At 41.1% G+C, this 18,992-nt stretch overlaps 3 protein-coding genes across 9 annotated transcripts in view; 2 read left to right on the top strand and 1 right to left on the bottom strand.

The window, feature by feature from the left end:
- The first annotated feature begins 1,083 nt into the window (after positions 1-1,083).
- On the top strand, positions 1,084-2,517 carry LOC26535173. The gene is given in 2 exon segments (XM_015192960.3): positions 1,084-1,245; positions 1,248-2,517. Coding segments are annotated over 2 exon segments (879 nt in total). The 5' UTR covers positions 1,084-1,200; the 3' UTR covers positions 2,082-2,517.
- A 3,370-nt stretch (positions 2,518-5,887) lies between these two features.
- LOC6537624 (hemicentin-2) overlaps positions 5,888-18,992 on the top strand; it is a 66,398-nt gene continuing 53,293 nt past the window's right edge. For 2 of the 7 annotated variants that reach the window (XM_039375268.1, XM_039375267.1), the window contains exon 1: positions 5,888-6,332. The gene's annotated coding sequence lies outside the window, so the exon portion shown is untranslated. The remainder of the gene's footprint in view (positions 6,333-18,992) is intronic. The other 5 variants (XM_039375270.2, XM_039375271.2, XM_002098133.3 and 2 more) reach the window with 3 other exon arrangements.
- Positions 16,332-17,691, bottom strand: LOC6537626. The gene is made up of 2 exons (XM_002098135.3): positions 17,546-17,691; positions 16,332-17,486 (listed from the first exon to the last, which is right to left on the bottom strand). Exons 1-2 carry the CDS (start codon positions 17,578-17,580, stop codon positions 16,550-16,552), a joined length of 972 nt encoding a protein of 323 aa, XP_002098171.1. The 5' UTR covers positions 17,581-17,691; the 3' UTR covers positions 16,332-16,549.

The raw sequence follows: 18,992 nt of genomic DNA, 5'->3' as shown, positions 1-18,992 counted from the left end.
CAGTTCCAACCAGAAATCGTATAAAAAGGTTAAACAACTAACTAATCTAACTAACTCACATCAAAAAGCCGCAATAAAAAGCTGAGCTACTAATTTGTTAAAGCAACAAACTGCCATTAGTTACAATCAAATTATGAAGTTTTGAATAAATTACTCTAATAAGCATAAAATTTGTTCTGTTGACTGCAATTACCATTGTTGAAACATTCAACTGATGGCTACCGATGCACAAAGTTTCACACGTGAGATTAATCAGTTTAAAAAAAATCCCTGAATTTACAATGGTTTTTCGGACCATATTGATTAATTGGTGATATCCATGTATTCTACTAAGTTTACATTTTTGTTTCTTCACAAAATCACTTGATTAATTGGTGATATCCATGTATTCTTCTAAGTTTACATTTTTGTTTCTTCTCATAATCACTTGATAAAAGAACTGTCATATTATACCATTCTGTAGCCGAATAATATCTGTCATAGGTCCTTTTTGGCATCACTAAATAGTGGAGGCTTCCAAAGCCGAGAACACCGTTCCCCTTGCCTTTTTTTGTCTGGTCAAAACTTTTGCTCTGTTTTCGCCAGATTCTGCATTCGGGTAGTTGGACAGCTGACGTCTGTTTTTCACCTGCCAGGTACGCCCCCCCCCTCGGGTTCAGAATCGGATTGGGGATCCTCTATTTGTTTGCGTATGGGAAATCGCCGGTGTCTGTCCATCTGTCTGTGTCAGTGTTTGTGTGCTCGTGAGTTTTGTGAGCAGGTGTGCGTGAGTTTACCCTAACAATTGTGATTTAGCAAAGGGTTTTAATTAGATTTCCGCTGTCATTCAATGCCTTTCACGATATCTATTCACACACGCCCCAAGTGGTAACTAGCAATTGGATAAGGCACATAATTGCTGTTTTTTTCTCAGTGCATGTTTACTTGAGCACTTAAGCATCGGCTTAGAATGTCGTTCAATGTGAACCGCACATTGCCTGCGAACTTGACTAAATACATAATAATAATATAATTTATATAAGTACATAATTAACCATACCAACTTACTGGTCGATATATGTATGCGTTCTTTTATTTAAGTCTTCATTGAGAATTCTGTTAGATCACATAGAAATACTACAAGTGCTCGTTGTGGATCCAGTTCGTTTCCGTTCTGACGTTCTCCGTTAATTGGATATTGGTTAATTTCAATGGATCAAGATGAATTCATTTCCAATAGTGCAATCGGCGGAACAAAATTACCATTTTTATCATGCAAGGCAGTAGGAATAAGTAAAATGCTAGACTCTGAACAGGATGATACGAAAGTAGCACAATCAAAGTTTGAATTCAAAGAGGCTGGCCCAAAAAAAGTGTTCCATTGCGAGAAGCAGAGTGAAATCCAATCCCAAGATACCTGTGCCGGTGAGGAAGTGCTGGAAGAATCACACGAGAAGAGCAATTTGGAACTTGAGGATATTTACGAGGAAGTATTTAGCTTAAAGCGGCGCATTGGTCGACTCAATTATCAACTTGGTACCAATATACCGGAATGCCAAAACATCGATCTCTGCCAGGGTGATCAAATATTTTTGATGAATCCGGCGAAAATTCACCCCGACATTCTTCAGATAAAGATTGCGAACCATAAACTAGAGCAGCAACTGACTCAGATGCAATCCGTCACAAAATCATCAAATCTGGCCAAACAAATGGCACGGGATGACTATTGCAGAGTTCAGAAGTTAGGTGATCAGTTGCAGATTGGCATTCAGAAACTAGAATCGTTTAAGCTCAAATTCGAAAAGCATCACGGACTATGTCTTCAACGGTTTAGGTTCTTGAACCAAGATAAGTTTTGTGGCAGGGAGTTCCAAGAATATATAGAAAAGAGTAATGAAATGATAAGAACTCACCTCAGCAAGCAGATATTAAAAAATGAATACATACCTTTTCGAAGGGAAGCCGCTAAAGTGACAATTTCTTTAAAAAAGTCCGCGGAAAATTTGCAAGATCATCTCACAAACGTGATAAATAACAAAAAACGTGACATTTTTCAGAACCTAAAAAATTACAGTGTATCCATTCGCTCAGACCCTTAATATTTTTACGTTTTTTCAAACTCCATTTTGGTTTACTTCAAGGCGGCAACACCAAGCATCTGTGCATATCATTAAGAATACCAAGCTCTTGTACCACCGCCGCACAGACCTACTTAGTTCATCGACAATAAACCCACAAAGCCCTCTTTAAATTGTTCAATTTGTCAGGATCCACGGGCCGGCCCTCCATATGCGAATTCCTTGATTGTGTTGGTCATCGGAGGAGTCGAATCCACGTGGCGGCATCTGCCACAAATGGTGGTACTCAACTGTACATTGACTAGGAAGGGCATGTATTTTCTTACAAGCATCCTGTACGGCCAGAAGCGAAAATAATATACAAAATGTTCTAATTTCTATTTATATATTTTTTGTACGCTGCTGATATATATTTAAGAAATGGTAAATATTACGGTTTTAAGAAATCTGCAGTAAATATTATTTCTGCCCATACTTTATGTTCATTCATTCTACTTTTTAACTTCTATAGTACAATTTGAGATTTTTTAATAGAGTATCCCCATTTGGACGCTCAGGTGCCGTCGGTTTTCTTTATGTTGCTTACGGATTTGGTGTTTGTATTTTTGGGCACGACAACGAAATGTATTTAGCATAAAAATTTACGATAATGAGGACCAAAACAGCAGAGACACTGCGAGGAGCATCGCCACCAAGAGGAAAAACAGACAGGCAGACTGCGCATCAAATTTCGCATAGGCAAATAGACAAATAACTGAGGTTAACCCCAGTGGGTGGGTGGGTGCTTTTGGGAGCGGTGTTGGGTGTAGTGTTCCACCAACATTTGTGGCCAGTTTCCAACGCGGTGTCGTACCACGATGCTCCGCAGTCAAGTCTCATTGCTCGGCTAATGTGCAAAGTTAAATTAATATTTACCACGAGGCGTGGTTTCGCCTTGATTTCTTAGGTGGCACTTCGAAAATTGACGAATTTCAGTGCGGTCCAACCAGCATCAAAGTCAACTCCGCTGCTTTTGGGCTGAATTTCCATGCCGCTTGTTTTCCATCAGATTGACAAAGTTTTTGCAGTCACTTATTTAAACTTTGCGTTTGACGCGGCTGGTATATAAGTTGGTTTTAAAGTGGGACAGAAAGCGAATTTAATAACGCGCTAATCGCATTTGCACTGAGCGGCAATCGGCACATAAACCTGACTTTCCCGTAAATATAGAATGCTTCAAGTGCATCACTGGCACTTGGCTGCTTTGTGCTCCAAATAAGTTTCCTTTTGCGGGAATTATGCTGCATAACTTACCTCACTCAAGGCGAGTGCGGGTGCAAAAATGAAAATAAATGCAAAGTTATCCCGGGCACTTCGAGTTGGCATTTACATTCTGCATTGGCATTGCCATTTTATTTCGTCGGTCGCATTGAAGTCCATGAATGGAAGGTGTGTGCCAACTAATGCGAGGCTTCCGCAGAGATGCCTTCGCATGCAGGGGCGCACACAATGTGTTATACGGGATCCTTGGGAACACCTTCTGTAACTTTTATATTTAACTAAACCAACAACTATTTGCATCAGACTATGAGCTTAGAAGTTACAAATCATTTTAGCGGTAATTGTTTGCTTAGTAATGACATAGAATTAGTTTTTGTTTTGCCTATACCTGTTTCGTATTATTCACATAGAATACTTGGCTAATCATGAGAGATGGTTTCGCATAACGCTCTCTCTTATATTTGAATTTCAAAATACATGTTTTTAATATGGTTCCAGTGATACCGAGCCCCGAAAGAGATTGTGTCTACGCCCTTGCGTGTGTGAGGATTCGCAGTGCAGATGGCTTACGCGACTGTCTCTTCCTTCCGTCTTTTGCGTCTATAAATTATTCATTCCGTTTGAGATGTTTGATGTGTCTCTAAGAAGCATGATGTCCTCCCCATCGCACATCGCACATCGCACATCGCACATCGCCCATCGGAATGTTGCAGTTTTTGCACTCCTTTTGAATCTCTCGTTGCATCTTTCCTGTTCCCTAGTTTTTCTTACCCAGATTTCATTGAATTCATTCATTTTTTAGCTGCCTTCGCCGCACATTCTGGCTTGTTATTGTTGGTGTTTGCCACAGCTTTGCATAAATAAGATAAACACAAGGATGATCTCAGTGGGCGGTAGGACCCACTGTTCCTCTTATCCCTGGTTGGATATCCAGGATTCTGGGGGAAAGAGTCCAACGTCCAACACCGTCTCTAGTCGCTGCTGTGATTTATTTTGCACTCAATGTTTGCCAAAGTAAAATTGATTGAAGCGTTTGTTGGCGCTTCAATTGATTTTCAGTACAGTACGTATACGTATGTTGCAGCACCTCTCCACCCCTCCACCCCTCCACCCTATTCCCAATTCCCATTTCCCCCCCAGATCAGTCTTTTTTTTTTGCACCTTATTCTCTGCTGGTGGGCAGCGAAGCATTTCAAGTGCCCGGGTACTTGAGTCCCTGCTTGTTTACAGTGGTTAAATTAACTTTGGTCAATTTGGTTTTTGTCGAGTGCTCGGACATTGCATTGAGATGGAGACTCTTGGACCTTACATTCCCCAATCCAATTCGTAACAATGCTTTATACGAACAAAGCCTTCACTTTATACAGGAATTCCTTCAAGGTTTTTGATGAGTGCTCGGATCTGGTATTCTGTCTTTAATAAACCTAATTTATGTCTTTATGCCATTTAATTGAAATATATATGTTTAACATTTCGAGTATTAGAACAGTTTATTGAAGATGTTATTTAAATTTTAAATTAATGTATTTATTGATATAAGTACAAACACAAACTCCATAAAGTTCTTTAACCTCCAGCCCAGTAATTGTTGGCCTGTGTTTGGATAATAGTCGAATAATCGGTTGCCCCTCAAAAGTGTCAGGGGCATGAATTGCAACCATTCATCAAATGCCGTCCTGTGATTTTATTAACCGACGCTGATGGTGATTGAGACACATCTGAGCCATCAACACCTGCAACCGGCGGCAGTCGATCATCCGTGGCCCATTCCCTATTTCTGGCCACTTAACACCCACCATTTCCGCAACCCACTTACCAATTCCCCAGCAATCACCACCAACTGCAGTCGCATAAATCTTGGGCTGTCAAGCGCAAACAGAAGGGGAGAAACCATCAAAGATGGAGCTAACAAATTAGTGACAGCAAAACAAAAAAAAAAAAAACACAATAAAAACAAAAAGCAGGCGGTGAAGAAGACAGTGGAGATATATAATGGCAATAATAATTATGCAGAATATACCAGATATGCGAAGTATACAAATAAACACGCAACGCAAATGTATGCCACTCATTTTTATGAATGGGCATTTATCATAATTAAAAATTCTACCAACAGCGGCAAAGGTTCCCTCATCAAACTCATCGTACCCACACCCACCTCGACCACTTCGGCCGACGTTTCTGACCTAAGACACGCCAAGCACCACACACACATATATATCCAGAAATCGGGAAGTAGTACCGGGAGAGTGCGTCAGAGCAGGAGGATAGCTTTCTGGGTCTGGGTTCGGGTCTGGGTGTTCCCCGCCAGGCGGAACAGCTGTTGCTGTTTGTTTTGGGACATGTCCACGGACGTATAAAGTAAGGCACTGGAAGAGCCCAAGTGGGCAATTGGCCGGTTGGTGAATGCCCCACTGCGCATGTCCGCCGGCAGTCGCACCCAAAGGACTCTCTTCCGAAGAGAGTTCCAGTCTCTTAGACAGCCGTTTTCCGAGCTGGCTGGATCGGCTTTTCCCGCGAGTTGGTTGAGCTTTTGCGGGGTTGTCGTGACTGCTGAAGTCACCCGTCGCCACTTCGAATGCCGTTGTCGTGGGCTTCAGTTGTGCTTACCGCTCAGTGTGTGCCGTTGCTGCCAGTGAGAGTGACCCAAAACTGTGACACAGTGACTCCAGTCGTGACTGTCGGCCGTCGGTGGTGCGTCTCGGTGGCGTATGCTTGATTTGTGTGGCGCCCTAACGTATGCTTCATTTGTAATACGCGAACCGGGCAAAGTTCTCGCAGTGCATCCTCAAGGATACCAACCAAAAAGTAACAACAAACCCATCATTGAATTGTGCCCCTCCTTTGAAGTTAATCTACACACTCGCTGGTGTGCAGTGTGGTGGCTGTGTGGTAGTGAGCTGCTGCCTGTGTGTGTGTAATGCGTATATAAGTCAGGCAAATTTGTCACGTGTTTTGGATATCTTTTTCTGATGCCGCCCGTCCGGGAATTTATTGAAAAATTGCACAGAGGTGAGCCAATTCCCAATCCTCGCTACATATGAAACATAGTACCCTCTCACGTTGAAAACTAAAATAGTTAAGCAGCTTACGCGCCATGAGGACATAACTATGCGGATGATCGGCCAATAACATTAGCCCTCGCAGAATATAAATAAATAAAAAAAAAGATTATTGGACAGGTCAGGGCTAACAACCTTTATCTGCAGCTTATTTCATACCAATAGGGTCCTATTTATACATAATAAGATGAATTGTGCTCATAAACAAACTGATTTAGAAAGAAAAAGGATTCCGTTCAATTTGAAAACAAAATAATTAAAAAGGCAGCTGTTCGATTTTTGTAAGGTAAAGAAATTGTACAGAATAATTATTATTATTGCAATAAATAATGGGGTATCTTTATAAATACTTGTATAATATTCAAAATTATCATAATAAATAGTCAGTAAATAAATTCCAAATGCAAAAGGTTTACTAGACGCTGAGTTCTTTCGAAAGACTCCGACTGTAAGGATCACTAAATAAAAGGGAAAGGATAACATTCACATCACATTAGCAAAAGATTTATGATTATTTTTGCCTGTATTGAGACTTCGGCTATACATTAAATGGCTAATGGTCACCCCAGTGGTTTTCTGAGCCTTTTCGCATTAGCAGCATTTAACCTTTATGCCCCGTAAGTTGCCCAAATTAAATGACAGAATTTGATTAGACCCATACACGCAACCGGCTTTGGGTGCCTTCTCATCCGGCTGAGTGTATAATAAATGAGGGGTTCTCTGGGCTGTAGTATCTTCCCCAGGTGAAAAAGTTTGGCAAACTCCCCTGCTCAATTGTTTATTTAACAGCAATGAAAAATCATTACGCATTTCATATCTGAACTTCAAAAGGTGAAATTCCCATGAAATTATTATATAAATAAGTTGAAAAGTTTTTAATGCATATCAAATAAAAGAAACATGAGAAGCAGGGCCGGAATGTGACTAACAAACAAATGTTGATTTAAAATGCAAAGTGAGATGACAGCAAGGAGAACAAAGAGTAAGCAGGACCTGCTGTGCTGTACGCAATTTGTCCACGTATTATAATTTTTCCCCATTTTTTTTTTCGCATTCTTTTACACCGCTGCTGGTTGCCCTTGTCCTTGCCCTACTCTCGACGAAGTTAATGTCATTTGCATTCGACCATATACCCACTTTCCATCCGTACATATATTTTTCAACTTTTCGCTGGACATATTTTCTGGTTTGCCGCTCGCCGAGCTGTTCCGCTTCAAGTTCATTGTGCATTAATAATTTAGTTGTCGTTTCGCCTCGAATGCGAATTCGAGTCGACACCCAGGAAAACTTGTTGGTCGCTTGCCATTTTCCCTTTGCCCTTTTGGCCCGCTTGTAATTTGATTTTGTTTCCCTGTTTTCGGTTGTACTCCGCTGGTCAGCAGCCTCGATGGGAATTGCGGGATGGGAATCCCCCTTTCAGGTCGGTGTCATTTGCATGAGTGCCTTTTAAATTCGGTCCATTCGTCTTCTGTTTGCGGGACTTGAAAATAGGTTGTCTGATTAAGCAAACTTGGCCATATGTTGATAAAGATTCGTTGTGAGTGTTAAATAAATGCTACGACTACAAAGGGTATTTAAAGGTTTCTTTCACTTGTTTCTTAAAATACTACACTGGTATTACTTAATATAACTCAATATCTACCTAATTTTTTAATTATTTTTATAAAATATATTTTTTATAAAATATTATTTGTTTGGGTTATAATTACAAGCGTATGTACTGGCTACAAATATTCCTATAAAATTCGCACTCAAATTTCAAGCTGTCATAGTCCTGCATTATTTCTCACGAGTTTTTTGGCTCTGAAATATGACAAAACTGAAATCCATTAGAGACCCTTAAACTTTTTAGCTACAACACTTCATTTGCACTGCACTTCAAATGATGCAAAAAAGGGACGCGAAGTGGCAGACGCGACTTACGAAATTGGTAGCTATAAAAAATGATATTAAATCGGTTTTTTCATTATTTTGCCGGTAAAATCGCGTTCTTCATCTTGTCAGACAGTTGTCCCAGCCAGCCGAATGAAATTCCAGTCGCCAGAGCAAGTCCGAAACCCAAGCCCACAACCTCAAGGCTCGTTGGCCGGCGTTCCATTTTCAGTGGCGCGTTGCGTTTTGTCCTTTTCGAGGATTTGGACTGGAACTGTAAGAGGCAGAACACAAAGAAAAGTTCACGGAGGAGCGGGGAAATTTTCGTGGAGGCAGATAGAGCAAGTTGAAAATTCAGAATAATGAGGAAACTAACGAGCCAAGACTTTCTCATTGTTTACTGGCGCAAAAATAGCGCGATTATTAATTTTCTATGCTATTTTGTAGCTTTTTTTTGCTGCTCCTCTCTGCTCCACTTCATCCTTTCCGTTCGCTGTTCCACTGGCACAGCAGAGTTTTCTATATTTTCCTCGTTTTTAATATTTTGTAATATTCGCCCCGTTTTCTTCGCTCTTTTTTGGCGCGTGCAACTAATGGAAAAGGGCGAAGTGTTGGCCCAAAAGAGTTCAGTCAAGAGCCGAGCCAAGTTTTCCGCGGAGTTCATTGCTTTCGCCCACATGTTGTGTATACGCCACTTTAACTGACACATTTTCGCCTGGTTATGCCCCACCCGCCTTTTGAAGGTTTGTTTTTCTTCGCCGCTCGCCATGTTTGTTATTTTATTCAACGCTTCTGCTGGGAAAACGCTGCCCGCATTGAATGCTAATGAAAAGGCTGGAATTAAAGTTCCCATCTCCTGCCAAGTTTGCCAGAACGGGGGAGTGAAGGTAGGGAGTAGTTTGATTAGGACACAGGCCTTTGAGCTGTTTCTAGAAATATGAAAAGTTTCAGTAAAGTTGGGATCATTTCTTGGTAGTTTCTACTCACCTCTCCTAAGTAGTGACTAACACTTGTTAACATGCCAAATGTTCCAAAATGAAATCTGGTTGCTTGTTGTTGTTGGCATTTATTATTGTAGTTTAAAGCAAGAACTCCTACAAGTACAGATTTAATTACAGATTTTAGGTAGGCATTTGCGTGGGAGAAAATCTCCTGGAAACGCATTTAGTTTTCTAAGGGCTCGCCCCTCAATGACATGTGGGTAAATACATTTTTAATTTAAAATAAACACTGTGTATTAAATTACGAGTGTCCCTAACGGAAGGGCGGCCTGATGAGCTCGACGGGCAATATCCGCTACGAAGGATACACACAAAATATGGAAACTGGCATCAAATCCAATTAGTTAATATGAATATTTGATGAAATCACTTCCGTTCCAAATGCTGCAAAAAAGGTCTACATGCCAGTGTCCCCGATGCTTTTCATCATCATCGCCATGACGATAATGATTCGAAAGTTTTTCAGAGCGTTGGGTAACAACTTTTTCCGAATTTAAAACTTTAACGCATTCCCCAATGCAAGTCATCGAGTTGGGTGCTCGTTTCGTTTGAAATTATTCGTCTCGTCTTTTTTGAGTTTTTGTGTTTTGTCCCCACAATAACCACAATTTGCAACTTTTTGCGGCACTTGTCAGTGCGAAAAATGTCAAAATGTTTGCGGGTCTGAAATTTATTTAAATATTTCATTTGTCACACATTTAGTGCTGGGTGGGCGACTTGGTATGTGTGGCATTGATTAATATTCAAATTTAAGGGTTATAATTAGACGCGATACTTTAGTCATTCGAGTGCAACATTTTTTGTTCGTATTTATTTCCCCTTAACGAAATCTAAAAGAAACTTTATCCCAGGGCTTGTGCCGAATTGAATTTTTAATTTTCCATTGGATTTTGCCTTTTCTCCTTTTGTTTCGTTATATTGCGTTTCTTTTCCGATGTATGTTTTTTTTTTTTTTTTTGCCATGTTTGCTTGTTTAACTTTTTGAAGCGGCTTCTTGTTGGCTGTTTGTTCGGGCCACACATGTATGCAGCCATTTTGGCATACAATTTTAACGAGGTGCGGTTGTTGCTTCCATATATCCTGCAAAACGGACTCGTGGCCTCTCTGCTTTGTTGCAAAAATGTCACGCATTGTTTAATATTAATTTCATTTTCAGTACGCTACGACACCGCGCTGCCGAATATTGTTTTCAAGCTGTTGCCTTTGCTTTAATATGCGGGCCAAATTCCTCTGGGAATCCAAACAAATTTTATTTCAATATATGTTGGTTTTGACGTTATTTATTTTGTTGTATTTTTTGTTTACAAGCAGGCCCCGGACTCATTATGGTTTTTTTTTAATGTTTGTAAATGTTAAAGTACTCTTTCAATACCCTTATTACGAATAATGGAATGTTTTAAATTATTTAAAACATGTCTAGATTAGCTATCAATTCTAGTGGCCACATTTCGCTCTCACTGCAAAATAAATGCGACATTTAATTTTTATCATTAATTACTCATCCTCATTAGTCCGTCGTCGTACTGAAGTTTTCTCAGGCATAAAAATTGCAACATATTTACCTGTCGAAAAAAACTGAAAATTAGTTGAGCGCATTAAACGATAGAAAAATAATTTTAAATAAATTCATGAAAACGGGAACTGCTGCAAAATGGGCTAAGGTAAAATGGCAAATGAGCCTGAACAATAAAAACCTAAAAAATTAAACAAAATGAAGCAAAGGAATAAAAACCTAAAAAATTAAACAAAGGAATAAAAACCTAAAAAATTATACAAAGCAGCTCAAAAACCCGACCCAAGTGAATGTAATCTGTAGCTCTCACACACCGAGTGTATGAATGTGGGCCACAAAGAATCCTACACATTCCCCACATAAAAAGAAAGTACAAGAATTTGCAATTTTTTACCATTTGTTAGAGTCAGAGCCAGACAATAAATCACCATTAAATAAATTATGTACTCTGCTCGTCGAAAATTTTAAATGTCTCTCGCTGTCCATTGTATCTGCACAGCATAAAATAGCTAAAAGTTGTGGGATAACCGCCCCATTTTGGGGCGGAAAAATTAATCATTCAAATGTGCAAAAAAAAAGTTGTTGCACAGTGGAAAAATGTAGTTCTCGAGAAATATTTCAAATGTAACTAATACTGTGTTCTTGCGATGCATATCTGTACATACATATATGAATGAATTGATGATGTGTCTCATAAACAGGGAATAATTTCACGATTTCTAGAATCCTTGGTATAATCAATTGAATGAAAGGGTATATAGGGTCATAGCAGACCATTGAATGCCATTCGGGTGGCCGTAATATTGAGTTAAAAACATCTATATTATAAATACCCAAATGTTAGCTACCCCAAATGACCATATTTGTAATTATGGCTCATTATTTGAGCTGACTAGGACAGGAAGTGTAGTTCACTGTGTCGCCAGGCAGGCCACACCGAGTTCATTAGCTCCTTGGAAGTCGCACCTTTCCGCTCCACTGTGCAACAGGATGCAACGTCAGCCATTATCATTATTAGAACGACGTTTATCAGGGGCACTCGCAGAACCGCCCACCTCACACTACCCCCTTTCACCTGCGTCATTGACACGTTTTGTGCGTGCTGCAGCCTAATACCGCCCACCACCCACCACCCAGCACCCATCTCCTGCCAGCAACCAACCACCGGAGCCTGATTTTCCACCCAGACAAGGTGTAAACATTTATGAGGCTTTGCTTGTTCTTGCCGTTGTTACACATTTTTATTTCCATTTCTTTTTTGCCAACGCTGCAAGCGACACAAATTTATTTCGCAGCATTTACACACGTGGCTTTGCTGTGGAGCAGTGAATAAGGAAGCTGGGATACTGAGATGCTGGGAACTGGGAACTGGTATCCTGAAATGCTGATGCTAAGTTCGCCACACGCCACGTTTAGCGCCCGCAAATTTGAGCTCCTCTCGTTGGGTTTCGCTTGCCACATTCTTCAGCGACCACAAATTTTCTTGTAGTTATTTTTCTTCGCTTAAGGGCTGTTCCCTCCCATATTTGTTTTCCTACCTTTTTGTTTTACGTGGAAGAGGGAAGGATGTGTTGTTTTCGGTGTGCACCGAACTACCCAAAGTCGAAATCTATCTGTCTGCATTGGTTTTATGTAGAGTTATGTATTATTTTCAGACTCACATGTTTGCATACTTTCGTTTTTTATAAGCATATAATATAATCCAACAGAGCAGTTAATATATTTTGTTTATTTCTAATAATACAGTGGGTATTCCTATGTCGGAACCCAAGTAATCGCATCACTCCATCGAGAGTTTCTGGGGACTTGTAAACGTGCCATGTTTTATTTTTACAACTTCTTCTCGGGATTCGAGCAAAAAAGTGGGATGAATAGGATGATGGTGAAAAAGTGCCGAAAAACCAACAAGGGCAGCAGCAACAGGGACATTTTTGGGGCCGGCAGATAGGAACTGGGAATCAGCTTTGACTGCTAAAGTGTTCCAATTTTTCATGTCCACAGCTATGCATATGTAAATGTGTCTACTTGCCCGCCTATATCGGCTTCTTCCTCGGAATGCCCTGCGTTTGTTTTCCTTTCCTTTTTCCAACGTCCTCTTCTCCATGTCACAATCCATCCCACTACCCACTACCCACTACCAACTTCCTTTGCCTTCCGCCGCCACTGTTTGTTTGAGTGCGTCGTCTTCCGCCTTTCCGTTTCCTTCTGATGGCGCAAATTACAACGCATAATTTTCACATTACGTCAGCGCATTTAGATGTACATAGATGTGTGTATATGCGTTGCTATATCCAACTTGTCGGTGTGTTTGGGTGTACTTTCAATTTTTTCTGCCCGAGAATGCGACTTTTTGTTGCCTTCTGACGCTGGTTAATGTGGCGATATGGAAATCAATATTCCTAATGGCTGTCAGGCGATACAGCCGACAACAGGATCCCCAGGATCCCTCAAAGGGGGCTGGCACTCACTCGACATTCGACATGCATAAATACGTCGGCTCCGTAAATATTTAATCAGCCCCAACGTATCTAAAATTAATTAAATCGATATTGAACGGATGTCAAAGTGGCGGTGGTTTTAAAGGGGAATTATTGAAAAGAATTGTTCTAACGTAATATTTAATATTCAATGCAGTTTTTTAGAAATCATTAGAAGAAAGAATTCTCTTATTCGCCATTTTATTTTATTAAGCACCTAATGAAGTCATTAACGTAGTTAAAATATCTTAAATGAATTCTATTAAAACTGCAAGAGTGCGCACCCTGTGATTTTTGCCCATGTGTCCCGCTGATACACTGGCCTCCACTTTCCGGCATATTTGTCAAAACTTTCATACCCCACTTCACCGCCCGAGTGGCTTAGAGTCCTTGCACGTCCTGATTGGGTCGAAACTTGGACCAGCATGGCATAAAAGTCAAAGCCGAAAAGTGAAGTGCACACAACACCAAACAACATGAGAACGAAAAACGTCACAACAGAACTGAGAAGGTCGAAAATGTTGGCGACTGAAAACGGCTAAAAACTCGCGGTAATTTGAACCTTTTTCCGTTTGGGTGATTTCTGCCATTGCAGGCCAGCAGAGAAATCAAATATCAAAGCGAAAACTTTTCCTCTACACGTGGGGGAGGGGGTTGGAGAAAGTGGGGAAGTGGGGCCGGAATGGGCGAGACTTTCGAGAGGAGGGCATTCAACGCACGAGTAATCCTCCGTAGCAACAGGTTGCCAGGTTTTTATTTTGACAACTGAATGGGGCGAAACAGCAACAACAGGCAAAACAACAACAAAGTGGGGACAAGGGGCAGGATTAGGGTGGGGCGAGAGCGAGGACGAGGACGAGGGCAACCTGCAGTTGATTTGAAAATCAAACTTGCATGAAACAATGCCAAACAATCGGACCAAAAAGGAGCAAAAAGGAGCAGAAGTGGAAAGCGCAGACAATAGAAAAGTTTAAAGTCGTTCAAATAAAAGGATTTGAGCAGTTTAAGCACAGCCCCGCAAAATGTTCGATTGAAATAAGCTACTTTCGCAGTCATTTGGCTGTGCTGATTTGGGAATTGACTTTTAGTTAAGACTGGGCAACCCACGTCCTTCCACACAGGATGTAATCTTTCAACTTAACCGAGATTTCCACTTCGTCCTCGGTGGGTTTTTCAGCTTTTCTTTGTTTTGTTTCGTGCCGGTCGCTTGGGTGTTTTCTTTTTGTGGCTCTCACCTTTGCAATTACCAGTGGACGAGACTCGGATGGAATTGAACCGAAGTGAATGGTTTCCAGGTCAACCTCGTAAGTTTTCCCCATGCCGAAATCTTCGCTTCTGAATTTATTTTTCAAGAGATATCCGCATTCGATCCTGGTCAGTCAGTTTGTTATTGTTTTGAGGAAGTCAAAAAAGAAAAAATCAGTTGTGATATATGAGCAGGAAAAACAGCGAGCCTCTTGGAAACTCATTAAATCTCTGATTGCAGCAATTGCCATTGAAGTTGCCACTGCTCACAAAGATAATCCCATAAAAACAGCACTCAGAATTCGACCATATTATTTCATTTAAATTGTACACATCCCGAGTTGCCGAAGCTAACCTTCCACTCAACGGAATTCATTTCCACATCACCCGGCAAAAACCTGCAATGAAATTAAATACGTTACCAAAATAAAATGCCAAAAAAATAAACGTGCAAAATGGAACTCTGACTCACTCCACCCTTCGAATAAAAGTCCTAAATGGGGCTTCAACGCCCTGAGATGGAAGTGGACGTAGAGGCGGAGGTGGAGTCACTTATTTGCATTTTAAGCCCTACCGGCGCAACGAGCCAACATGAAGAAAATGAAATCGGCACTCTGGAAAAAAAATCATAAAATAAAGGATTTCCTAATTGCCAATTTGCATGCAGCCGCTTCTAATTTTTGCCCATTCGCTGGATAAATAAACTTCATTTCGCGCTGGGGGTTTTCCCAAATTCGTTTTTTTTCGATGTTTTTTGATATGCCCTTACATGAGGTAGTTGAAAACTGGAAGCCGCGTTGAATTAATAACAAATGTGTGTAGCATTAAAATTGTATGCTCTTTTCTTTATAAATGTAGAACAAATTGTGTATAACACTAGCTGTTTACATTTGGTTTATATTTTCTCATTTCAAAATACATACATTTTATAGTTAACATTTTTTCCATGTTAAGATTGCCCGTCGTTTTTCATATTTAGTCTGCCTATATTACACAATTGGTTTATATGGCTCCATCAGGGTATCGGACTAAGTAAAGTCTCATATTTTCGCACTTGTTTGTTTATGAATTTGTTTATTTAGTGAGCGGCCCCAGCCTGTCGACATGCTATACTATACCACCACACAGCGGGCCAGAACCCTGGTAGCCAACCGAATTCAGTTGGATTCCAAGCAAATCTTATTTGCCCATAGCCACAGGACCCACCCTCCGCCGGAGTCCGTGGCCAGGACTCCCCATGCTGGTGGGCAGAAATTCCACGGTTTTGTTTTCGCTGCCTGCGCTGCATATTTCGCTCCGCTTCCATGTCCGGGTTTTTTAAATTTGCCCAATTCCAGGCATGATATGTGTGTGTGGTTTGGGGGCTGGGCGAAAAATTCGAGCCTTATTTGCCTTTCAACTTGCCCGGGATCTGCGTCGTTGCCGGTGTTATTTATGCAAATGTCAAATATTTTGATATTCCACTGCCATGTGAATGAAAGCAAACGGAAGTACATTATAAAGCTGCCCATCCCCCGTTTGCCAACGTCATTGCCGTATTATTTGGCCAACCAACAAGCCAAAATGTGCCACTAATATGTCCGCCCAGTGGCCCCGCTTCACCACCGTCCCTGAGCATCGGGCAAGTGGAGTAATTATGGCATTTTCGAAATTCCTCCCGCCATTCAACCACCCAACCACCCAACCACCGAACCGCCACCCACTCACCTGAGAGCCTCAACATTTTGTTGCCAACACGAACCGCCTTTGTTGCCTTTGTTCTGCTCTTGTGGAGAGCGGGAAAATCGGGGTAGACCAATGGGCAAAGTTAATTTTTTGAAATTATTGGCACGTTGGGTGAATTATTTCGTAGAAAGAATTTTTAATATCGCACTACAGTTACTCATAATTTCCAGTGATCATGCTCGGGCAAAGGCGTGTTAAGTTTCCCCGTAAAACGTTTTAAAGCAATTAAATAGATCATTTAGTTGCCCCACCGGAAAGTAAATTAGTCAGTACCAGTATCAGTATCAATATCAATCACTAATAATTTAAATTCCCCCAATGGGAGAGATCAGTACTAGACGAGTGAGTCGCGGTACAACTTTGCCCAAATGGTGCCAACAGGATGGACAACCACTTTGCGCTTTCCCTGAAAGGTCAACGACTCGTAGTGATAGCCGTCGATGATCTTTGCGGAGTTAAAGTTGCAAATGAAGGGCAGGCTGATTTCGTTTAGATTTACGTAGTAACAATTAATCGTAAAGATCAGCGGACTGAATCGGGCCACCAGTTCGTAGGCGGCTGCCAGTTTTTCGTTCCAAATGCAGACGGAGGTAAAAGTAAGTGGTTCCTTAGCCTGCAGCTCAACGACATCCTTCATGGTGCGAAAGGTGTGCAGGGTTATGACACCAGTGGGTCCATCGGCCAAGTAACGATGGGTCAGGTCGTAAACCAGCATGGGACTAGCATTACCAGGAACCGTCTTGGGATTTCCCACTATTGTTTTTGCCTGTAACTGATTTAGTCTCTCCAGTGTCTTTACATAAACCGGATGCTCAGAGATAACCGCGCTCAACGGTTCCATGCGATCCTTCATTCGATCCACGAACTCCTCCAGAATGGATTCCTGCAAGAAAAGAGTGGCCACCGCATTGCATGCAAAGGGATCGTGTAGGGACTCAACCAGATAGTGCACAGCGCAATTAATGTCTCCGTCTTCGCAGAGAATCATCAGCCGCGGCGAGTTCCATCGGTATTTAATTTGCACTTCCGGTTCCGGTTCATCTTCACTCATAGAACTCGATCGGGAATGGTATGACAGCCTGGGCACCTTCTTTGGCTTCTCAGGAGCACTATCCTTGGTTTTGAATTCCGACTCAATTTCTAGGATCAATGGTACACTGACATCCCGAGGTTTCTTGCAAGCCAGATTGTGTATAAATCCATAATCAATCAGTGGAGTCGGCAGCAGAGGATACTGATAAATATATTGAACTGCTTCCTCAAGGCTAATACTGTTTAAAAATGAAAAGATTAATTTACCTGGATCAGTACTTACTATCTTACTACCTACGTTGTGGGTCTGCTGCTGTAAACGAATGCGGACATATTTATATTAGGAATAATAATAGACAGTATTGTAGTTTTGGTACTAACTAAATCATTAAACTATAAACTCCTAAAATTTAGAAACTATATAGATTTAAATATTAGGAGGTAAGCTTAACTGATTTTAAAAAGCCTGTTAAGTTTGTTCCCTTTCAATAACCGCCTCTACAAGCCGAACGCTATAGTCGGGTTCCTCGACTATCTGATACCCGTTACTCAGCTAGCGGAAGTGCAAAAGAGAAATTTCAAACTTTTTTGGGATATCAGTTGAAAAAGGAGAATAATAATAAAATAATATACGAGTAACAGGTATTACAATTGAGAACTTAATCTATCCAAAACCTAAAGTCTTCAAAAAAGTAAGTTTGAGCCGCACTTCCTAATCAACTGGAAATGCGTGTCCGCCATGGTATCTCGGTTTCAGATACCTCGAGCCTCGTTGTATCGCAGTGATTTATCAAATCACACTCATCCACACACACAGTTCACACTTGACTTGTGCAGCTGACCGCCCATCCAAGGCTGCCCCCAACGACCTTATTGTGGGCAGAGGGATTTACAGTTGATTTAACCGTTTAAGCATGGCTAATGCATAATAATCGTTTGCCCGCAAACTTTTCAACCACTTCTGTGGGCATGTGTGGATGTAGGGCGATTTCCCGCCCTCTTCTGTCCCCTGCCTAGACGCCCGACCAACCTATTTGAGATAGAAATCATGTGCAGTCATTAGATTCTTTTCGATTGACGTGACATGATACGAGGGTCGTTTGATAAGTCCGTGACTTTTTGTATTTGCCGCGCACCTACTCTAAATACAACACTGCTCCTGTCAGCAGTTATCGATTAACAGCTGACTGTAAAATTTTGAGAAAGCTGCGTTTTTTGGTTTGCGTTTTATAGGCATTGAAAGCAGACGATCTCGTGAATTTTAACGAAAATGGAAAAAAGTGAATTTCGTGTGCTAATTAAGCATTATTTTTTGCGTAAAAAATCCATCACCGAAACCAAGGAAAGACTTGATAAATATTATGGGGACTCTGCACCATCAATTTCAATGGTTAAGAAATGGTTTACTGAGTTCCGTTGTGGTCGTACCAGTACAAGTGATGCCGAACGTTCAGGTCGCCCAAAAGAGGTCGTCATGCCAGAAATCGTCGACAAAATCCATGGAATGATATTGGATGATCGGAGAATGAAAGTGCGTGAGGTAGCTGAGGCTGTAGGCATCTCAACTGAACGGGTACATCACATTTTACATGAATATTTGGACATGAAAAAGCTTTCCGCGCGATGGGTGCCGCGATTGCTCACACACGACCATAAGCGCAACCGTGTGACCATTTCAAAGGAGTGTTTGGCGATGTTCAACCGCAATCCAAACGAATTTTTGCGCCGTTTCGTTACCGTAGACG

Source organism: Drosophila yakuba, chromosome 3R (assembly GCF_016746365.2).
Source record: "Drosophila yakuba strain Tai18E2 chromosome 3R, Prin_Dyak_Tai18E2_2.1, whole genome shotgun sequence".
In the NCBI taxonomy this organism is placed as follows: Eukaryota; Metazoa; Arthropoda; class Insecta; order Diptera; family Drosophilidae; genus Drosophila; species Drosophila yakuba.
This window is presented reverse-complemented; position numbering and strand designations above follow the sequence as displayed.